General features: G+C 39.5%; 2 protein-coding genes across 7 annotated transcripts in view; both read left to right on the top strand.

Annotated features, from left to right (window-relative positions):
* The window catches only part of slc12a7b (solute carrier family 12 member 7b), a 109,847-nt gene extending 104,082 nt beyond the window's left edge, over nucleotides 1-5,765 (top strand). For all 6 annotated transcript variants that reach the window (XM_038298209.1, XM_038298208.1, XM_038298206.1 and 3 more), the window contains 2 exons: nucleotides 1,095-1,228; nucleotides 3,877-5,765. In XM_038298209.1, the coding sequence (XP_038154137.1) occupies nucleotides 1,095-1,228; nucleotides 3,877-3,968 (226 nt within the window). In that variant the 3' untranslated portion in view covers nucleotides 3,969-5,765. The remainder of the gene's footprint in view (nucleotides 1-1,094; nucleotides 1,229-3,876) is intronic.
* Nucleotides 5,766-17,470: 11,705 nt separating this feature from the next.
* si:ch211-276f18.2 (glucose-fructose oxidoreductase domain-containing protein 1) overlaps nucleotides 17,471-23,561 on the top strand; it is a 44,712-nt gene continuing 38,621 nt past the window's right edge. Inside the window, exon 1 of the mRNA XM_038298224.1 lies at nucleotides 17,471-18,138. Within this exon, the coding sequence (XP_038154152.1) occupies nucleotides 17,886-18,138 (253 nt within the window). The 5' untranslated portion in view covers nucleotides 17,471-17,885. The remainder of the gene's footprint in view (nucleotides 18,139-23,561) is intronic.

Here is a 23,561-nt window from a genome sequence, read left to right as displayed (position 1 = left end):
CATTCTCTTTGCCCCCCTCCCTCCCTCGGGTCCTCTGTGATCTGTTGCCGTGGTGACTCCACCTTTTTCTCACCGTCCTCCTGCTCATGTCTGGTGTTCCTGTTTTGTTTTTTTTGCTCTGACTGCAGTTTTAAACCTGATGCTGGCTGGATAAGCTCCTCTGATTTAAGCTGCATGATGATGATGATGATGTGATTTTATTGGCTTTAGCGTTTGAACATCCATGTTTTTCAAACCGCAATGAAAACAGACATTTGACTTTGCTTCTGTGCTGTGTTTCCTAATGACGTGTGGCTTTAAAACAAAGAGGAAGCGTTGATGGTTAAAATTGGATTTAAATTCAAATGGGCTAAATTATCGGCAGGTTTGAGGTGTGAACAGCTCTGCCTCTTTGTTTGGGATGAAAACGCTTCTAACTTTGCCTGATTTCTGATTAACAAACAAAAAGTCGCCTTCTTCTCTGTCAAACCTCCTTACGCAGCAAATCGTTCCTTAAACCATTGTGCTATGGAGTGAATTTTGTTCCATTATTGTTGCAAGTAAAGAACATGTTTTGTAAATGGAAAATTTTAAATGAATGCAAAAAAAAGTTTTTTTTTTATTAAAAGAAAAGGGTTTGAGTCATTTAGCTGTTTTTGTAGATGTTTTTGTTTTTGTATTTTATTTTTTTTATTTTATTACAGACTGTTTTCTCAAAATGTATTTCTTTTTTTCTAACTTGATTTCAAAGTTGTTTTCTGACAGATTTGTAACTTTTTTTTTATTCTCTTCACATTATATTAATCCGAAAGATACATTTGTGGAAAGATTTATTTAAAGATAAAATGTAAAAAATATATCTACAAAAAATTGTCATATTTTTTGAAAAAAATTGGATATGAAAAATAAACTTGGAAAATTATATATATAAAAAAAAACTAGAAAACAAAAAAGTTATTTTCTTAACTTTTTTTGAGTTAAACTTTCATAGTTTCCATTCTGGATTTTTTTATTTCCATTTATGAAACATGTTCTATGGTGCAAAAACAATGGACCAAATTTCACTCCATACACTCTTCCCTGCTTCCCTCACTGTGGCGTGTTTGTCTGCTCAGGAACCAGTCGAACGTCCGTCGCATGCACACGGCGGTCAAGCTGAACGAGGTGGTGGTCAACAAGTCGCAGGGAGCCCATCTGGTGCTGCTCAACATGCCGGGACCACCGAAGAACAGAGGAGGAGATGAAAACTGTATCCTTCCACCGGCTGGAATTACCTGGGAGCAGGTTTTTATTAGCTAAGGAGCCCTGTGAAAGCCTGAGCTTTCTACACTGGAGCTACCGGCTCCTCTTGGATTTATAGAGTCTTACAGGGAGTTTAGCCCACAGTTAAACTGTCCATCTGCAGCTTTTCTGATCCACTTCATTCCCACGGCTCTCAGGGAAGCTTTATGGACGGCCGTTAAAGAAGAGCGCATTTAGAGGCGTCTATCAGCTGAAGATACCAAAGGTTAAAGACAGAATAAATATTCTGGTTCTATTTGCATCTAAGCCTTTCCAAAGTCGTTCCTGGAGGGCCGCTGTCCTGCAGGTTTAGAGGTTTCTCTGCCTCAGCAGAGCGGATTCTGATGATTGCAGGTCAGAAAAGGCCTGTTAATGGAACAGATAGACGTCTAAAAGCTGCAGGATTGCGTGGACACGCCTGTCTTAAAGGTTCAAAACATCCACCAGACTTTACTAAACTTTTCCTTTGATTCATTAATAATCTTCCTCCTTTTGTTTGTTCCAGCACTGTCTAGTAAATTAGCATAAATACATAGTAGAAAGAATTATGCTTACTTTCTCTAAGCAATTCTCTTATTTACTTTAAAAGGACGTTCACCATGGGAGACTTTTCATGAAAAGGCCATATGATGCCCCATCGTATGACTTCGTAAAACGTTCTACTAGGTCATATGATGTAACTTACTTTAATTTCATCTAAAGTCTCCTGCGGTCGTCTTCCTTCCAAATACAAAAACCGTATCACCGCTCGACACTCAACAGGCTCCATTTCAGACTTGGCTCAGATTAAACTCTAAACTGTAAATTAGACACAACATTTGGTTCACCACTGTAATTTGCCTCTTAATCAATAGAAATATAAATAATTTCAGTGAGATCAAAAAACTGGAAGAGGGTCAGAGGAATTACTTAGGGCTCTGTCACACCTTGCTGATTTAGCCAGCGTATGCCTGATGTTCCAGAATCTCCTAAAACGCTGGCATACTTTTTTTCAATATTGGGCGTATACATGGCGTACTTATGTCCAAAGACAGCCTAACTTATGCACAGTGCAGGGCAGCGTTTCACGGGCACTACGAAGCATCAGTTTGCATAAAAAGATTAATTTGATCATTGTATTAACCTAGCTGCTGTTTATTTAAGAATAAATAAAAATAAAAAAGAAAGAAGGTTTGCATTTGCAGCAGATTCAGCGTCATGGCTGCTAGGAAGCTTGTTGGTCATCGGCGTGAACGCAGGGAGGATCCATCTCTCACCTTCTCGCTCACTGTACGATGCAGAGGAAGCCTGGAGGAGAACTGATGGTTTCCTCCTGCAATCCCCTTTTATACCAAAACGCTGCCAATACATGCAGGTGGCGCAGCAGGTGGCGCACACGACCAATGTACGGAGGCCTTAGTCCTCGACGCAGCCGACCGGGGTTCGAATCCGATGTCTCTCCCCCTCTGTCATACCCCCTTTCCTGTCAGCCTACTGTCGAAAAAACGAGCCACTATTGCCGTAAAAACAAAAAAAACGCTGTCAGTACGCCATTATACAGTAGCTGTAAGTTAGAAAAATGTTCAGCAGTTGTCTGGAACACGTCAGATACGCTGATATGCGAGAGAGAAGATGGCTATGGAGAGGGGCGTGAAGGAAGCCATCTATGTTAAGAGAGAAAAACCAACTTTAAACAGAGGTGGTGGACTCAGATTCCAGCTTCCAAAAACATACAATTCAATCATAGACATGATCCCTTCCAGATATCACCAAACCCCCCACCCCATCACAGAGGAACGAGGGACCTACCCGCCCCAGCCGGTGAACAATACCTCCTTAACGACCAACCCTTAACAATCATAGACAGGTTTCAGGTATTACAGGAGACAATCCCCCCCGTTAATGGCAATCCCCCCTTTAACGACCGACCCCTAGAATCATAGACAGGTTCAGATATTACAGGCTAACGATGGAACTAACGACCCATTCATCGGTTACCATTGCATGTTTCCAAGCGATACAAGGCGTGTCTATATAAGACTCAAACTCACTGCGGATCCAGACATTTGAATTGAGAAAGCTTCCTGGAGAGGTGGCGAAACGTCTTCAAATCTTGAAAACCAAGTCCAGTGGATATTTTTTGAATTTTTACGGAATTAATTTAGTTTTACTCGCGAGGAGAGTAGGAAGAAACTGCGGAGTTTACAAATCTCCACCCCACTCTGCCGGTCTTCAGCTTTCTCCTCACTATTTATTAAAGTCAGGGGATGTCCCTAATTACACAAGCTGAGGTCTAACTAAGCCAAAGGGAAACACAATGATCTTAAATTTTGAAGATCTTCTAAATTTCTCGACGTAGTCGCCGTATGTCGGCGTGCATCAGCAGACCCATAACTAAACCAACGTTTGCCAGCATTTTCATACACTGGTCTAAATCGTTAAGGTGTGACAGGTGGCTTTATTGAACGCCCCTCAGACTTCCACTCCATTCTACCTTCAGTCCGACTCTCCTGAAGAACCGCTCTGGTCCGTCTGGTACCAGGTGATGCGTGTTGGGATAGCAAAATCAGTCGGTGTGAACGCTCTGCGTGTTTTTCCCGTCTCTACCTTGACTGACCTTGACTGCTGTCCTCTCAGACATGGAGTTCCTGGAGGTTCTGCTGGAAGGCCTGAACCGCGTCCTCCTGGTGCGCGGAGGAGGCCGAGAAGTCATCACCATCTACTCCTAAAAGAGAAAGAAAGAATGAAAACTGTTATCACTGCACATGAGGGCGGGTCGCCATGGATACCAATCACCAGGCTTTTTTTTTTTAAGGAAAAAGGCCAGTATGGTTGTATGAAGGGTAGGTGGTTGTTGCATAGCTGGGAGGGGTCGCTCATGACTGATTGAAGGACTTTGGTGTGCCCCCCCCCCCTCTCTGAGGGAAGGTAGAGCCTAGAGACACTTTATATCCGTCAGCTAACCTGAACCGTTCTGTTCGCTCCGTCGTGTATTGATGTTGTGGAGTCGCCACCTCTTCTCTCTTTACGTCGTTCATCTCAACCTTTTAGCTTTCTTTGTTTATTTTCTCCATGTTGTTTCTGTTGCGTTCAGCTCTGGACCTACGAGGAAAACCCTCACAGAGGTTAAAGGTCGACCTGCGGAGACGTTCGATCCGATTGAATTAGTTAAGACGCTGCTCTGCGGGTAAACACTGCTCCTCTTCCTCACGCGTCAACGCCTCGCCGCGTCTCTCCGTGTTAAAGGACCAGCCTGTGGGAGGCTTCATCTGCAACCCTTCACATTTCCATTCAAGATCTTTGTTTCTAGGGAAAATAGCCATAACTAACGTTCAGCTTGTGCTTTTTAGAAGATCTGCTGGAGTGTTTGGTTGGGAACAAATATGTGATGAGATTTTTACTTTTTTTTGGTTTTTAAATAAGCTGTTTAACAGCATGCGATAGTGGAACGTTTTAAAGATTTCCACTAAAACCCGATGAAGAGGATTGTTGGTATTAAACGTTAGTCGGCTGCGATTCGACGACGAATCTCCCCAAACTGTTCTGGTTACAGCACTGTTAACTTTGCACATCCTTTCTTTGAGCACTTAACTCACTTTCACTTGATTTTTCTCAAGCCAATATTATTGTCAGCACCACTAGATTGTTTCAAAAGAAGCTAGAAGAAGGCAATTGTTTATTTTTTTTTATTGTTATTAGTCTTGTTTGGGTGTTTTTATGATGTTATATTCAGCAGAATTTTGAGTCCCAGACTGAATAGATGAGTTCTGTACGAGGAAGGAAAAAAAAAAGTGCCAAAATGACCACAAGGAAACTGTGGAAGTATGATTATTAGTGCAGCTCTGAGTTTCGGCTGCACTGGTTTTACTTTGATCATTTTCATTTTTTCGTTATTCCGCGGGAACATTGAAATAAACACAGGATTATTATTCTCAGTGGTCTCTATGCGGCTGAATCAGGGCATTTCAACCCATGTTATGTTGCTTCAGAGGCTCTGAGGAGGAAGGATGACCCCCCCCCACCCGCTCGCTGCGCTGCGTATACCTCCACAGTTTCTGCTCCTGATTAGCCGTGCAGTATTTTATCCAAACCGAGTCCCGTTTTCCTGCACTTCTGTGAGGAGAAGGAGACTTTATTTAATTTCTACTTGTCGTTCGTTGATGTGTGGGACTTTATAGATGTTTTTCTTTTCTTTGTAGTGTTTGTTAAATTATACATGATCTGTTACTTTTAAGTGTTTATTACAGGCATGACTTTTACAAAAACAAGAGGATGAGTTTGTGTAAAGACTGCTGCAGATGTCTTTATTTTATTTTCTGTAAGAAACACAAAACGCACAGAGAAAAGATCCAGAGCGAGTCTGGAGCCGAGCTGATGTTGGAGTTCTGCGTCGACATGAAGTTCAATGTTACTGTTTGTTTGGCATCTATACTAACCAAAGATTTAAATAAAATAAACAACAAAAAAATATATATTATTTTGGAAAGTTGTGAGGTTGTATAAATAAAGAGGGTTTCTGTTTTTTACTGTGGTGACTGACTGTAGCTGTGTGCAAAAACCGGTAAAGAAGATGGAAACGAAGGTAAGATTTTATTGAGCGTCTTTGTTGAGTTTTTGGAAACGATCAGCTGGATAATTTTCATCTCACTATGTTTTTGTTTCAGCAAAACTTGAGTTTAGGTTTATTGAAAGTATTTTAGTTACAGTAAAAAAAATGTATAAGTAAAAAGATAAAACAAAATTAATGAAAAAAACCAAGCAAAGCAGAATGGTAGAACTTCTTTTAAAGGTATACTATGCAACCGGTGTTGATTTTCCAGCCCCAGAGGGCGAAAGTAAAAGTGCACTGTCGTAAATATGCTCAGCTGTTCTCCTGGTTTCTCCGTCAAGCCAGGCGCGGTTGTTTTGAGCTTAGCAGACAGGCGAACGCAACGAATGACTAACAGTGAAAGTATGAACATGCACAGAGAGAGAGAGAAACCATTCCAATGTTACTCACAATCGCATCAGCAGAAACGCGAGGTCCGCGTCAGCCTTGCAGCCTTCTTTTTATTTTAGCTCTCGCCATTCGGAAAATGCCCGATGTTCACCCGTGTACGACTCCTCTCTCTGTCCGGAGCCCTTTTCCTCTTTCTTGCCTGCTCCGACATGGGCTTTCGCTGTTTTCTCGCTGGTTCCGCCATGATAACTGCACAAAGATCGCCACTGTGCTAGCAACGAGCATGCTTTTAACTGGGGGCGTGTAGCAGTTCTCGCCGCAAAGCAAGACCGACTCTCGCGAGACTTCTGAGCCTGTGGGTGCGGGTCGGTGCTCCTGCAATTGCAAGTGCGGTATTTCCCCCACAGACCACCAGGGCGGCCGAGAATACACCTGAAATGACTCATTTAATCATCCAAAACGTTATGGAACACATTAATTAACTGAAAAATGTTGCATAGTGTGCCTTTAAAGCCACTGTTTCCAGCAGCAATATTATTGGATATAATTTAATTCCTAACTAGTTTCTAAAGCTATAAATACTACATTATTGTCGGGTTTATAAAATGTAGGTTTTTTTCTTAAGAAGAACTGAAATACACGAATTATGGATACAATTCCTGCAGAAAGGAGAGACAGTTGAACCCCAGTCTCCTCCTGGACCTCCTCTGCAGATTATTTTATTAACAGAACATGACGCATGGTTACAAACAGAGTATTGTTCTGACAGAACAGTTGATCAGTTCATGAAGACAGAATGACGAGGCAGGATGGCCTCCTGACTGAATCATGACACAGGAGTTTCATAAGCACACATTAATTTCATAATCATCATTGAATAAACCTAACAATTATATTTCTGTTTATAAACAAAAATCAATAGTATTCAGTTGTGTGTCAATATAAAGCAACAGAAAAGTAACGGATTTAGTTACCAACTCATCAGCTAGGAGAGTCATTATTAGCTTTCCTGAAAGTCCCTTAAAGGCATCATCCCCTAATCTCTAATCTGGATGTTTTGGAACGCTTGGATCCAACCAGTAAGAGAGATTAAAAACGTTAAATACATTTACTAAAAATGATCTCTTTAACATAATTTCAAATATTCAGCTATTTTGTCACCTGAACAAAAACTACAAAATGTATTTCTGTTCTGTTAGCAGAGGGACTCTGGGTGTATGAGGCTGTGTTTAATCTAGATGCAGGAAGGGGTCTATCTCAGTGCAACATTGTCAAAGAAAGTGAAACATTTCGTAATAAATTAGCGAGACTTTTCACTGAATATGAAATGGGGGGGGGGGTTGCTTTTTCTCTTAATTGGTTGGTTGCTGAATCTGTTTCTGCTTTGGAGGGAACCAGCAACCCCTCGCCACCCCAGCAGGGATAAGCGTGACAGAAAATGAATGGATGGATGAACAGATTCTGTCTCATAAATAATCTTCGCAAATTAGTTCAATCTCACCAATTTCCTTTACAATCAAAAACTCGGTAAAATACAGTCTAGCATTGGGGATACTGATACCGTACCTTTTTTCAAATAATCCTAATGTGTTTGTTAAATGTACAAAATAATATAGCGGCTCTATAATAGTAGCTTTTAAACTGGCTCCTCCGGACCCACTGATCTACAGAGTTAAATGTTTCCCTGCCTTAACCCTTTAAAGCCTGATCCAAGAATAAAACAAAACAGAAAATTACTTTTTTTTTGTTTGAATTCCTTATTAATCCGTGTATCATTCGTTCTTTCTATTTTCAATTGCCAATCAAAAAACAAAAAATAAAAAATTGACTGGTTATTTTGTTTTTTGTTTTTTATCGTTAAACCAAAAACGAAAAAAAGGATTGGTTTTTCATATTTCAATTCTAAGCTCAGATCAAGAATACGAAATGGAAAAATGGACAGCAACGCAGAATTTGATTTTAATATTTAATCGGTACAGTTTACATGACCCGGAAGTTTGGTGGAGCGTTAGCTAAAAAAACAATTGGCTTACTCCCACCACGTTCGATCAAACTGCACCAGATAAGGCAGTCGGACCTATCAGCCATGGACAGTTACGTTTTATTTCGAGGATCCAAGCGTGTGACTCTTGAGGAGGACATGACAACGGAGAAAATTTGCAGGATTTTCCAGGTATAACTTTTTTCTTGAAACTTTTCTGTGCACTGTACTTTTAACTAGCAACAACAAACAGCTTCTCGATCAACATAGTGTGTGGTTCTAGCGTCGCCATGGTAGCCACTTCATTACCCCAACTGCTGCGCAAAGAGCTATTTCCGGGTCACGTAAACTGTACCGATTAAATATTAAAATCAAATTCTGCGTTGCTGTCCGTTTTTCCATTTCGTATTCTTGATCTGAGCTTAGAATTGAAATATGAAAAACCAATCCTTTTTTCGTTTTTGGTTTAACGATAAAAAACAAAAAACAAAATAACCAGTCAATTTTTTATTTTTTGTTTTTTGATTGGCAATTGAAAATAGAAAGAACGAATGATACACGGATTCTTATTTGGCCTTATTCTCTTTTTTTATTATTAATCGATAGTGGTGAATAATTAATTAATTAATAATTAATGAATTTTATTTATCATGCACTTTACATTTGATTTCAAATCTCAAAGTGCTACAAAACAAGTTTAAAAGACCATAACATTAAAAACAGAGTAAAAAGACAGTCATTAAAATCAATACATTAAAAGGCATACGTAGCCTATTAAAGAAAATCTAAAATCAACAATTGTAGGAATTTCTAAAAAGGAAAGTTTTTAGTCCTTTCTTAAAACAATCCACCGTCTGTGGGGCCCTAAGGTGGTCTGGGAGGGCATTCCACAGACGGGGAGCTGCGGCTTCGAAGGCCCTGTCGCCCATTGTTTTTAGCCGTGTCCTGGGTGGGGCCAGACGGTGCTGTTGGCCTGACCGGGTCCGGGAAGAGGTGTGTGGTGTGAGCAGTTCAGTGAGATACATGGGGGCCGCACCGTGCACACAGTGATGGGTGTGCAGAAGAATCTTGTACTCTATACGGGCGTGAATGGGCAGCCAGTGTAAAGTGTGAAGGATGGGAGTGATGTGCTGGTGTTTCCTCACCCTCATCAGGACCCTGGCAGCGCTGTTCTGTACATACTGGAGCTTCTGAAGGCTCCTGCCAGAGATCCCGACGAGGAGAGCGTTGCAGTAATCCAGCCTGGAGGAGACGAAGGCGTGGACGAGCTTCTCTGCAGCAGGGAGGGATAGGGAGGGACGGAGTTTAGAGATATTACGGAGGTGAAAGAAGGACGTTTTGCAGATGGAGGTGACATGATTGTCAAAGGAGAGGTGGGGGTCAAGCTTGACCCCAAGGCTTGTAACAGAGGGAGAGGGGAATGGTATGACCACAGAATGAAACAGAGGTGAGAGGAGAGGAACGGAGTTGATGAGGAGTACCAGTTTGGATGGCCTCTGTTTTTGAGGCATTAAGCTGCAGGAAGTTTTGACTCATCCACGCCTTCATATCCTCCAGGCAGGAGCTGAGGCGGGTGACAGAGTTGGCGGGGGAGCTGGGAGGAGTCATTTTAATGTAAAGTTGTGTGTCGTCAGCATAGCAATGGAAGTTGACCCCATGCCTGCCGACGACACAACTAAGGGGGAGCATGTAGATGGTGAACAGGGTAGGGCCGAGCACGGAGCCCTAATTGCTGTACAGTTTATTATCTAAATGATAAATTAGAATCAATGATTATAAAACTCCTGAAAATGGGTTAATTTGCTAATTTTTTCTATTGTTTTTTCCTTTTCTTTCATCGTTTTTGTTTGAGGATTTATTAAATGTGATTAAAAGCGGTTCCTACTAGATGTTTGGTGAAATAAATCACACTACTTTATGAAACTAGTGTCCTAAAGAAGACAATTTTAACCCTTTAAAGCCCGATCCAAGAATAAAACAAAACAGAAAATAATTTTTTTGGTTTGAAGTCCGTATTTGGCCTTTTAACAAAATATGTAAAAAGAAAAAACAGAAATAAATTTTTGATAATAATTTATTACTATGCGATAAGTCAAGATTATTTTTTGTGTAGTCTTCTGCCCTGAGTTATCAGGTATATCTGATTGTGCACAATAGGATTTTGAGCAAAGTTTTTACCATTAAATTATGCAAAAGGTGTCAGACGCAAAACGTTTCAGAAACCGAATGTATCAAATATGATACATTAGGCATTACAGGGATAACACCAATTGTATCATATTTGATACATGAGATCTTTGCATCATCAGTGTGATCTTGCTTATCTTAAAAACCCTGACTTAAACAATCAGACACACGCAGTGAACAGAAAACGTATAAAATATTCTACAGAAATGCCGAATTTATCAAAATTGATGCAAATAAAGGATTTAATTTAACTCATACAAAATATATATATATATTTATTCTTTTTCTTTCATTTTTCAGAGTTCAATGACAACTCTAAATAAAAAAAAATATTTTCTGTCCATTATTTCATGGTCCAGGCTTTAAAGGGTTAATGAATGTCTGATTGACAGCCCTCTGCAGCCTTTGGGGGCTGCTGGGGAGGAAAGCAATAATCTGCTGGAGCAGAAATGCATCTAAAACAGAAACAGTGAGTCCTATGTTCAAAAACCATTGCTATATAATCCCATATGGCTCTAATTAAAACTATATTAATAAATCCAAGAATTATTGCACTAAATTATCAAAGTCTGCATCTTCCAATATTATTTGAACAGGTATAATAAACTGGTCTGATTGTAAATAACATAACATACATTTCACCAACTTTTATTCTTAACATTTTACAGCTTCAGAGATGTATAGTTTCTGAATTTAGTAACATATCAAAACTGATTTGGTGACAAATTAAAGATATAATAGTAGTAATAGTAACAATATATTTCCGCCAGAACAGAAAGCAGTGGACTATGCTTGGAAGAAAGGTTATTGGTTTTATTTGTAAAAATGTGCTGGATAAAAAAGCTGAAAGAGGGAGGGGCTTAAACTAGTTTTTTTTTTCGTTTTTTTTGTTAATAAACTTTATTATTTACCATACACAACAATACAAAACTGCATTGTAAACATATCACAAAACAACAAAAACATTTGCCAGGGGGAGCATTAACAGAAAACAATAAAAATATAATAAGAAATGACAAAATACTCTTGTTTATAGAAAAACAGAACCAAAGGTGACAAAAATACCAGATGCCACAGTGAATCAACGCAATAAATTATCTACAATTCCAATTTGATTGCAAGCCAATAAAGTTATTTTCAACTTTTTTATTTGTAGAAGGTCGAATTGTAAATATATAATGTTTAAATTCAATCAGAAAAACTGAAAAGTCAGGTTTTTTTCTCAAAAATGTGCATTTATAAAGATTAAAATTTAGCCTTAATAATTATTAAATTGATAAGAAAACTCTTCGCATTCATTCTTTCATTTTGTTGAAAACCAAACAGGACATTTACCCAATATAACTGAAATATTATTTATTTTTTTGACACAATAAAAGTACAAAAGTGTTGCCAAAGACGGGTAGATTCTATGTATGAGTTTAAAAGATATTTCTTCAACCTTGTTAGTGAGAAGAAAGTGATTTGGGAGCAGCCAGATACATTTCCAGGACATATCAATATGAAAACGACCCCAGTATGGAACAACCACAGGAACAGAGGTCTCTTCCTTCTGAAACAGGGATCTAATTAATTTATTATTTTAACGAGGAACAGGGTTAAGACAGATTTTGCCAACAGGAAAATGTATGGGAGTCAAAATGGGAGAATAACTGATTCTTGGTTTCTGTTTGAATAACGTACACATTTCAGACGAAATAGCACCAAAAACTTTGGCATATTCTCCTTTCTGTTTTTTAGTAGAAGCGTAATAAAGTCAAATATGTCGTAATATTATCGGTTTTGGTATGATTTACTAATGTAATGAGCTGGTTTTATCCATGCCTATTTTATACCCTAAAGCCTAAATAATTAAACTTAGCACATCACACATTTTAAAATATATTTTTAAAATGTATAAACCTTTAAAGAAAACAAATTCCTAAATGATATCAATGGATAAAAGGCTTCAAACTAAATTCACCTGAAACACTTTCCTCATTGCTGATGCAGTTTAATGGTGTTCAGTGGAATACCACCAGAGGGCGATCTTTCCTTATATTTCAGCTAAAAAGCTGCAGTTAGGCTTTGTTTACAACAAAAAAACAGCCCAGGGATCATTTTGTTTTCTATCATGTGACTCAGATTTAGTTCTTAATGCTATTTAGCAACCTCTCCATGCTGGTGACCCTCCCTACCACAGAACTGGACAACCTGCAGAGGCTGGCAGTTAAAGTAAGAATAAACTACGGGGGAGGAGGATATGCATCTGTTTCTGCACAAAGGATTCCCCATAATCTCTCCATCTCACTTTAGACATTAATTTATTGGTTTTAGGGCTAAGCCTGTTCTAAATCCATGACTGTTTAAAAATAAACTTTTCATAGAAAAAAGGCAGGAATTAAACTAATGCAGCCTCTAAAGATCCACTGTTTTCTATTGTTTGGTAACTTGCTTTTTATCTAAATTAGTTTATTATTGTAGCTGTTAAATCCAGAATAGTATTTAAACTTATCCTTCTCACCTATAAATCCCTCAATAAGTTCCATCATATATCATAAATCTGATTGTACCTTAAATTCAATCTGCAGGTTTACTAGTGGTTCCTAGAATTTCTAAAAGTAGAATGGGAGGCAGATCTTTTAGTTATCAGGCTCCTCTCCTGTGGAACCAATTACCAGTTTTAGTCCGTGAGGCAGACACCCTGTCTACTTTTAAGGCTAGGCTTAAAACTTTCCTTGTTGATAAAGCTTCTAGCTAGAGTGGCTCAGGTTATCCTGATCTATCTCTATAGTTCTGCTGCTATAGGCTTAGACTGCTAGAGGACAAAAAAACATTCTGCAGAGTTTTTTGTTCTGCTGTCTTTCATCCCTTTGACATAAAAACTGACTCGAAACTCATCTGCTTAACTGTTTATTTTCCAGACAGAGCCTCCTAAGGTGCGACACTGCAAAAACGATCTAAAAATATGTAAAAATGTCTTGAATAAAGTGTATTTACCATTAATTTGAGAAGTTAAAGACAATCATTGGTTTTTTTCTCTTAAAATAAGAAAATCTGATAATATGCACTTGAAATAAGACAATGCAATTTTTTTTTCTAATTTCAAATTACCTCCTCAATTCAAGAAAAATTAACCTATTTTAAGATTAAAAAAAATACTTATTTCGATCTTTATTCTTTTGCAGGGTAGTTTACCGTTACCTTATTCTAATATATAAAGTATGAATCAGTGTTTCTAGATTCCTTTTGTTTGTCTGCTTCTGCCTCCTTGAACTCGGTTTCGGCAGATGGCCGCTCAAACAGAACCTGGTTCTACTGCAGGTTATTTGTGTTAAAAGGGAGTTTTTCTTCTCCACTGTTGCAGCATACATGCTCAGTGTGAGAAATGGCTGTCGACACAATGCAAGCGAATATCTGCTGTCTACATGCTCACCTAGAAGGAGCTGATGACTCGATGCAATCACCTAGTTTTCTTTAGAAACTTTTAACCAATCTGTCTGGATGATCTGATTGAATTGTTTCTGTAGACGACATGTTGTGAATCAGCTGAATTATGAAATTATAATTCTGATGAATTATGTGAAGGCAAGAGCAACAAAACATTCTTTTTGGGTCCTTTAGGAGGAAATGAAGCTGTTCCAAAAGCTGCGCAACATAAAGCTAAATAATGGAATGACGATCAAATCTGTGGCCTAATCCTTTAAGTCGGTTCCCCGACATTTTTTAATTAGATATTTAATCATTTTAAACGTTTTCATGGAACATTTTATTGTGCATTTTACTATTAAATTGTATATTTGATGTATAAATCCAGCTTATAGATGATTAAATAAATGTTACATTTGTTAATTTCGTTGTATATTTAAATTTCTTACATTCCCCCAGGGGTTCTTGATCCCCACTTTTAGAGTCCCTGCTTTAACCCTTTATACAGCAACACATGGGCGGTTCTAGAGAGGGGCCAGCAGGGTCCAGGCCCCTATTATGGCCCATATACTACTGAAAGCAAACAATACAAAAATGCATATATGGTAATTTATTAGTGGATTAGGGATATTTTCCCTTGATTTGAACACGTAAGAAAATTTACCGATTAATTAACTGATTTGTGTATTAAATTAGATAATCCATTAGCTTATTTCAAGTGGATAATTTCTAATTATCTTATTTTAAGGACAAGCAGATCATCTTATTTACCTTCTCAAGGTAATTAAATATGATAAAGCTGATAGTTAGTTATCTCTATAGTTATGCTGCTATAGGCTTAGAACGCCGGAGGACATAGGGACCCGTTTTAATCATTCTGCTTCATTATATCTTTATTCTCCCATTCTTTGTTATTTCTTTGTTTAATTTCTAATGTTATGGTCTTGATGTTTTTTTCTCATCATAGTAGCTTCATCTGGTCTGTTCCTTTTTGGCTGTGACTCCATCCTGGAGAGAAATATCAGCTGTGCTGCTGCCATGAACGCCCTTGTTTATAGACATCGGTTGACAGTTTGCCTTTTGTATCTCTGCTTCTTTCTGTATGTAACATAATGTAAACCTGTTTTCCTAAAGTCAGAAAAATATACTTTAATAAGACATTTTTATAGAAATATTACCTTATTTGCTCAATAGCTTCCAGGTAATGTGATCAATGGACGAAAAATCAGCGTTGGATCATAGCACTGCATCATCTTCAAAAGTTACGCCTTTTATTTTTACATTTCATACTTTTGATATTTTTTTAATTAACTTTTTTATAGAAATATTAGCATTTTTGCTCAATAGCTTCCAAATCATGTGATCAATTCACTCAAAATCAGTATTGAATCATAGCACTCCATCATCTTCAAAAGTTAAGCCTTTTATTTTTCCATTTCAAATTTGAAATTATTATTTTGTTCATTTTTATATGGCAATATTAGCATTTTTGCCCAATAGCTTCCAATTCATGTGATCAATGGACTCAAAATCAGCATTGGATCATAGCACTGCATCATCTTTAAAAGTTGCACCTTTTATTTTTCAATTTCATATTTTTTATATTAATTTTTATATAGAAATATTAGCATTTTTGGCCAACAATTACCAGGTCATGTGATGAATAGATTTAAAATTAGTGTTGGATCATAATTCTCCACTGGCTTCAGGAGTAACGCCTTTTTTATTTTTGCATATGAAGTCTCTGAATACTTTTAGAATAATATTTATGTGTAGATATTGGATATTAGATATATGAAGGTTATTTTGTTTCAAAACAATTTGTGCATTGTAAGTGTGAATTTGAAGCTGTAGAGAGAGTTACATTCTAAGTTTTGTATGTGTAGAATAAAAAAAAACTATTTCACAAGTACTTTTTTTTTTACACCTGTTCATATTTTAAGTACACAAATTCTGTTCTACAAGTTGCACATGAAAAACCTCTTACATTCTTTTCTTCAAATGGTTTAGAACTATTGTTGCAAAACTATTTGTGTGTTGTAACTTTGGTGTTTTGTAATTGTAGACGTTTTTTTAATCTGAGACAATTACACCTCTTCAAATTCTTGAGTACAATTACACAAATTGTGGTCTGTGAGTTGCACATTAAAAATGGCTTCCATTTAGTTTTGCTACAGTTGATCCAAAACAAATGGAATTGGTAAGAGAAGTTAGAAAAAAGTCCTACGCTTACTGGCACAGAATTGCAACAAAAAGTGGGTCTGGTGTAAAACAAAAGATGAGTATGCAGAAAAGCACCTCATGTCCACTGTGAAGTACTGTATGGTGGAGGATCTATAATGCTGTGGGCCTGTTTCTCTTCCAAAGGCCCTTGGAACCTTGTTAGGCTGCATGGCATCATGAATGCTTTGGAATACCAGGACATTTGAAATGAAAACCTGATGGCCTCTGCCAAAAAGCTGAAGATGGGTCGTCATTGGGTCTTTCAGTAGGGTTAATGATCCGAAACATGTGGCAAAATCTACACAAAAATAATTCAGCAGTCACAAAATCAAGGTCCTCCCATGGCCATCTCAGTCCCCAGACCTCAATCCAATGGAAAACCTGTGTGGGGAGATAAAGAGCAGAGTGCACAGGAGAGGAACCAGGACACTGGATGATCTAAAAAGATTCTGCAAAGAAGAATGGTCAAAGATTCCTTTCTCTGTGTTCTCCAATCTCCTCCTCCTTATAGGAGGAGGTTAAGCGCTGCCTTGTTGGCAAAAGGGCGCTGTACAACATATCAGGGGTGCCAATAATTGTGGAACAAATGATTTCACATTTTTGTTTTCTAAATGTGTGATTTTATTTTTACCACCAAAGTAATGTATATGGGGAAAAAGTCAGAATTCTGACTTTTTTCTTAGAATTCTGACTTTTTTTTTCTCAGACTTCTTACTTTAATCTCAGAATATTGGATCTTAATGTAGATGGGCACCATGAAGCTAGAGATGTGGGAGCTCTCAGCTTCACTGACAAAGATGTGAGTTGTTTGAGGTGGCCAGTGACACATTGGTGGAAAATGACGGAATTAGGCAACTTTTTACGTGCCCGATGGGTCCCCTCATTAATGGAGGAGCAGAAGGTCATTAAAACAAGAGAGCTAGTCTCTAAAACAGACATGGCTATGGCTTGATGCTAACATGTTTGTTAGCTGTCAGAATTCTGAGATAAAAAAAGTCAGAATTCTGAGATTAAACTCAGAATTCTGGGGGAAAAAAAGTCAAAATTCTGAGATTAAAGTCAGAATTCTGAAAAAAAAAGTCAAAATTCTGAGATTAAAGTCAGAATTCTGAAAAAAAAAGTCAAAATTCTGAGATTAAAGTCAGAATTCTGAAAAAAAAAGTCAAAATTCTGAGATTAAAGTCAGAATTCTAAAAAAAAAGGTCAGAATTCTGACTTTTTTCCCATTTTAAACTGAAATAAAATTAAAAAATCAGTTAACTTTTTTTTCAGTTGCCCTAATCCTCTTCCGTATAAATGAAAGATTGGATTTTCCCCCTTTTTTTTTTTTTTTTTTTTTTTTTTTTTGCATTTGCGTTCTTTGTTGTTTAAAAAAAGAATTAATTTAAGTCTATATATATAAAATCTGTAGAACCGCCCCTGCTGCTTCGATACGGAAACGTTTGTCGCGGCTTTTATTTTGAAGGATCGCGGGCTTGTTCCGGTGAGCCGCAGCATCAGATCCAGCCCGGGGCTGACTGACTGCCTGACTGACTGCCTGCCTGCCGCTGCGGTCGGATCCTCCTCCGGGCGGTTAGCGGCGGCTCTCCGTGTCCACCTGCCGCTGGATGAAGCTCCTTCTCGGGGCTTCTCTGTTCCCGCTCCTCCTGAAGGCAGGAGCCCCGCTGGAAGATGGACGCTAACCCGGCGGTTACCGCGCTGATTGGAAACCTTTCTTTTTAACTCCTCGCGCTTCTTTCTTCTTCATTTTGGGGATCTGATATTTTTAGGCCAAAAATCATCTCAATGTGTGATCAGAGCGGAAGCGGCGGCGGCTGTGAGGCTGCAGGTGGATGGCCGACCTGAGCGCTTCATCCCGATCATCATCAGAGGAAAATAATAATCATCTTTATATTAATAAAAGCCGCCATGCTTCCCGGGGTCGGAGTGTTCGGAACCAGCCTGACCGCCCGGGTCATCATCCCGCTGCTGAAGAACGAGGGCTTCGCGGTGAAGGCGCTGTGGGGCCGGACGCAGGAGGAGGCGGAGGAGCTGGCCAAGGAGATGAACGTTCCCTTCTACACCAACCGGATCGATGACGTGCTGCTGCACCAGGACGTGGATCTGGTGTGCATCAACCTGCCGCCGCCTCTCACCAGGCAGATCGCTGTGAAAACTCTGGGTGAGTCCATCAGCTCTGCTGTCTGACAGGGTGGAGGCCTGGGGGTCAGACCCAGCCTGGAGATCTCATCCAGGAGCCTTTTTTTTTTGAGGGGGGGGGGGGTGAATGATGGTGGGGGCCCCTGGAGCTGCTCTACTTACCACAGCTTTAAAAAATGGCTTCAAACATGCAGTTTATATAAAGCAGCTCATTTTATTTGATCTTAGCTGGAAAACAGAGGAGAAAACAGAGGTGGCTCTCTGCCCAGGGCAGCATGACCTTAAGGGGCGGATTAGACTTCTGCAACCGAACACATCAAATGTTGCAAACTAGTTTTGCTGGTTTGCTTTTGCACCGTCGCTCTGGAATTTTTAGGGACGCACAGCAGTTTACCGCCAAAGAACAAGGGGGAGCCTATTGGAGAACTCGCAGGAACTTTGGCAGATGGTCACCAGAACTTGGGCAGTACCAGCGGGAGTGCTTATCTTCCAAAAAACGTCGCGTCTGCAAGATATCAAGGTCGCGGAGATGGACCTAGAGTTTCTAGACATGGAAGAGGAACAGGTTCTGGCTGATCTCTCTTCAGGGTTTGGCAGAGACCTTGGTATCTTTATAGAATTTGTCTGAGGCATCGTACAAGTGGTCGTACTTCCGAACCTCCTCGATTAACCTTTCGTCGTAGTTCTCCATTGTAGTTGTTCATCGGTTTTTAAAAATGGCGCGCCCAGGCAGAGAATCAAGAAGGTCGACCACACAGAGAGCCGGAAAGGCATACCGAGGACCAATCACAGCTGCTTTTTGTCTGCGCACTTCAGCTTGAGGTCTGCGCGGGTTTGGGACCGTCCGACGCGTAGTCAGGATTTTTTTGAGTTGCAGAGAGACAGGTTTGAGGGTTGCAGAGGCTATGCGTCAGAAGCATAAATTGGCCTTAAGGAGAGGTAGCTGTGAGGTATCAGTCATGAGCTTCACTGGGAGTTTCCAGTGACACTCAGTGGGGGGGGCTGGAGTTTCAAAATCTCAATGATCTGATCAGACTTAAAAGAATAGAGGTTCTCTGCAACATATGTTTGGTTTCACGTCATTAGAATGATCCCTGTCTGGATGTTTCTGGGTTTAGGGTTAACTTAGATGGAGGTGATGGTTAAAAATCCTCAATAAAGACGAATAAAGGGCTGGTTATCCTCCCGCAGCATTGTGTCGCAGGTATGATGCAGATGTTTTTGATTTATGCCCAATATTGAAGCGCAGTCTTCTCTGTTATTCCACAATGCCAGAGGGCCAATCAGGAACTAGCTGTTGGTCTAGGTACGCCCGAGGCAGAGAGGAAGTGGGCGCAGGTTTGAGTAGCGGTGTAAATAATAATAGTTTTGTATCGATGCATCAATCTAACAGCTGATGATCTGATGTATCAACAAGAGAATCGATTCATGTTTTTTTTTCTCCCTGCGGTCTATTTTTATCCATTTGCTCCTGGATGTAATTCTAACTCCCGTGCTGCGGTGGCGCTAAACCTATTTTGCCCTCCTGACTCGCTTCCTTTAGCCTCTACCCTCTTTCCGCTTACACACACACACACTCACGTAAACAGAAGGCAAGTAAGACATGGCGGTTTTTTGAGTGTCAAAAATAATCGAATCGTTGGGTCAGGAAATTGAATCGCCATGATGGGTGATTTACACTCCTAGGGGGGATTAGGGCTGAGTATTTTCGCCAAAGTCCTGAATCCATGCGATTTTGATTCATACAGTTCTGAATCTATTATTTCGATTCGATCTGTTTTTACAATAACGAAAGTGGTTTAATTGTGTTTTAAAATATTCATTTTTATTTTTTCCTGTCATCTTAATTACAAAGTGCAAACTATGTGTAGCTCAGCCTCCATTTGTTAATGTCTTCAGTCGACCTATTGGGTATATTTGCAGCTGTCTGGCTTGAAGTCATCTTGAGTGCATCTTTCCTGCTTATTTGAATGTGAACGTCATGCGCGTCACAATAAAACGAAACGATCTCATTTCCTAGACATCGATTTTGCAAAAATGTAAAGGAATGTATTCAAAATTGATTAAATCGATTTTTTTTATAAGGGTGAAAAAGGGTCCCAGCGTTCTCGCACACTTTGCTCTTCTATCTGGTCCAACTTCACAAGTGGTTTTCCACAATGGCGGTCATACGAACAAAACAAGCCGCTAAAGTACCAAACAGGAAACACGCATAGTGTAGAGCAGATGTAGATTTGACCAATCAGAGGCCTCCTGTCTGCGGTCACCTACAATTTTAGAGAGGTGCAACAGAGTGTCTGCAGAAGGAGGAGGGGCATATCTTCGTTAACTGCGACAAAAACGCAGACCACCTGGTTTCTGAGCATAAATCAGCCTTAAAGTGAAATAAATCAGATTAGAGTGATAAACGGTGTAAAGCAGCTCCCCCTGATGGAAGAAAGAAGATTATTAAAGATAATGAGCTCATTTATTTATTTATTTGTATCCTTAGAACTTTATCTGGGGATTGGGTGGGTGTGGAAACCCCCCCTGCTTTAGATCAGATCATAGCCGTCTGCGTAAACATTACTCCTGCCGCTCCGCTCCGGTCAGTCCGCTCCAGTCTGCTCGCCATTCTTCTTTCCTGTCCTGTTTCCTCACAGCTTCACTGTTTGAGCGCCTCCTGTTCCTTCCCTCCTCATCCCTTCCTCCTTCCAGTCGGGTAATCAGCCGCGCTCCTGAGGGCGGAGAGCGGCGAGCGCCTCATGCTGCTGCTCCAAGCGTGGAATCCGTCCACGCTGCCGTCAGCTGACGGGCCAGAACCTCAGCAGCAGACCGGCAGCCGGACTTCCCGGCTTTCCATTGGCTGATTTCCTGCTTCTTAATGAGAGGAACGGGATCTAGCAGCTGATTGGTCCATTAGCCGATAGAGCTGGTTTTACTCACTGATTCTTACATTTCAACCACAAACCTTCATCGTTAGCATTCTATTATTATGGGATGGAGCGAACCGCTGCATGAGGCTAACATCTAGAACTGATCCCCACTAATATGAAGCTGCGTGATGTTCTGGACGCTCTAATTCATTCTGAATCAGACTGAGCATGCCAGCTAATCTGGTTAATGTCCAGTTAGCCTCCAACTGACCGCCTCCAGGGCAGCCATGAGGTAGATGATGCTATCCGCAGAGAAACGGAAGGATTTAGGGATGATGTTCTGATGAGGAAATAAGGAAAATGAGGAAAAAAAACAGGCTGGATTATGTTCTATTAAAGCAGCTCTAGTGTTGCTGTCTTTATATTCAGCAGTAGAGCATGGCGGTGGCAGCATTATGCTGTGGGGATCGATTTCCCTCTATAGCTGAGAAGTTGATGACAGTTGATGGGAAGGAAAAAATGCACCGATTTTATTTCTTTATTTTTTAAAATCTTTTCTAAGCATTATTTTGATCAAAACGTTGACCTCCTAAAACTACGTTTAATTAGCTCACTTTACCCTTACAGAAATATAGAGTCATGTAATTAGATTCATTTTTAAACACATTTAAAAACAATCTCAATTTAAACAAAAAGAAAAACTTTATTAACAATAGAAAACAACAACAGCGAATGGAATGGGGCTGCACTCATGATTATAAAGATTAATCTGTTAATTTTTGGATTTATTGATAAATAATCAGATGTAAAAAGGTTCTTTAAAGATGATATTATTCAGAATTTAAACCAGGTGAAGCTAAAATGCCATTTGATGAGTTCAGTGTAGAAAATACTGACAGATCTAGAGTTTTCTCTTCTTGATTATATTGTTTATATAATTTTTTCTATAATTTTGGTATAATTTCTGCTTTCAGTGGGCTGCTGCTATAGCTAACGGCCTGTTTTATACGCTACACACCCCAGATAATGATTAGTTTATGAATACATTAGTTGATTATTATAATAATCGATTTATCTGTATAATTGTTTCAACAGTAAGATGGAGCCACGGCTGCTGGATTCACTAATATTTTATTAAAACACGACACCTTATTCTATTCTAATTATATTACCTTCAATTTCAACCTCATTTTATTAAAAACATTAAAACCCAAATCTCAGCGCATGAGATGGCTGATCATCTAGAATTAAACTGATCAATCGGGTCCAGTTTGCCCCATAGTGAGACCCAGAGGATTAGCAGGACCCTGAATGTGACCCTAACTGCTCCATAAATCTCACAGTTCGGTTCTTTGAATCAGAACCAACCAGAGATCCTCGTTTGTTGTTACTTGTGGGAGAAAACGGGGAAATTCCCGATCAGAATCAGAAAGCTGCAGTGGTTCTTCTGGTTTTACCTGAAAAGAGGCTCGGTATCAGCACCTGGGACCGGTCGGTCCAGTCAGGCAGCATCTCTGCCTCCTCAGCTGGTTGTTTCTCTCTCTCCTTTCTTCCTCGTGTTTCCTTTTCTCGCCGCCACGGCTTCCCTGAGGCTGCAGCTGTAGCAGGATGGAGGACGCCACGCTGCCTCCCGCGCTCTCACAGCTTCTGGCTTCCAGGACGGAACCCTGAGGGAACCACAGACCCAGTTTCCTTTCAAGCAGCTCTGATTTATTTGGCTTGGTTCCCGGGCTTTAACTAGGACGTTTGAAGAGAAAAGGCCCAGTTTCTCAGCTTCAGTTTCTCAGCTTCAGTTTCTCAGCACTAACAGGTTCTGTGAGTGAACCCACCTGATTTTCAAAATGGAAAATCAAGTTCTGACGCTGCTTCCAGGGATTATTACAGTAAATGCTTTTTATAATATTTATTATCATATAAGTGTAGTTTTGCAGAATGAAGCAAACACCGTAGAACAAATTAGTTTTTTATCATTTTTTTTTGTTTCAAAAAACAAAGCTGACCCCTTGTTTAGCCACACTGCAAAAAAACATCTAGAAATAAGTGAAAAATGTCTTGAATTAAGTTTATTTTCTCTTAATTTGAGCAGGTAAATAAGATGACCTGCCAATGGAATGAGTATTTTTACTCCTAAAATAAGATAATTAGATAATTTATGCTTGAATTAAGACAAAACTATATTTTTTTTCTTATTTTAAATGTAAATTGTCTCGTTCCATTGGCAAAGTGTCACACTTACCTCCTCAATTCAAGAGAAAATTTACTAAATTTGACTTTTATTTAGATTTCCATTTTTTACAGTGCAGCTGACTAGCAGTGTGCAGTCAGAACAGTCACAGGAAGCTCCGCCTCCTCTCCTCTAACTGTCTTTACCTCAGACCTGCAAACAGCCTCACATGCTGATGGCTATTGCTGTAGTTCTCTGTGTGGCGATGATCTATGGCAGAGGTCCTCAACAGGGGGTCCGCAGCCCCTAGTGGGCCCACAGAGGTACTGCACGTGGGTCACGAAAGTTTTGGTTAATTTTTTTTATTTATATTCCTGCTGCAATCTTTTCAACTAATTGAAATGTGTTTAAATCCACATTAACATG

This window comes from Cyprinodon tularosa, unplaced genomic scaffold (assembly GCF_016077235.1).
Source record: "Cyprinodon tularosa strain WSP-4 unplaced genomic scaffold, ASM1607723v1 ctg402, whole genome shotgun sequence".
Taxonomy (NCBI): Eukaryota; Metazoa; Chordata; class Actinopteri; order Cyprinodontiformes; family Cyprinodontidae; genus Cyprinodon; species Cyprinodon tularosa.
This window is presented reverse-complemented; position numbering and strand designations above follow the sequence as displayed.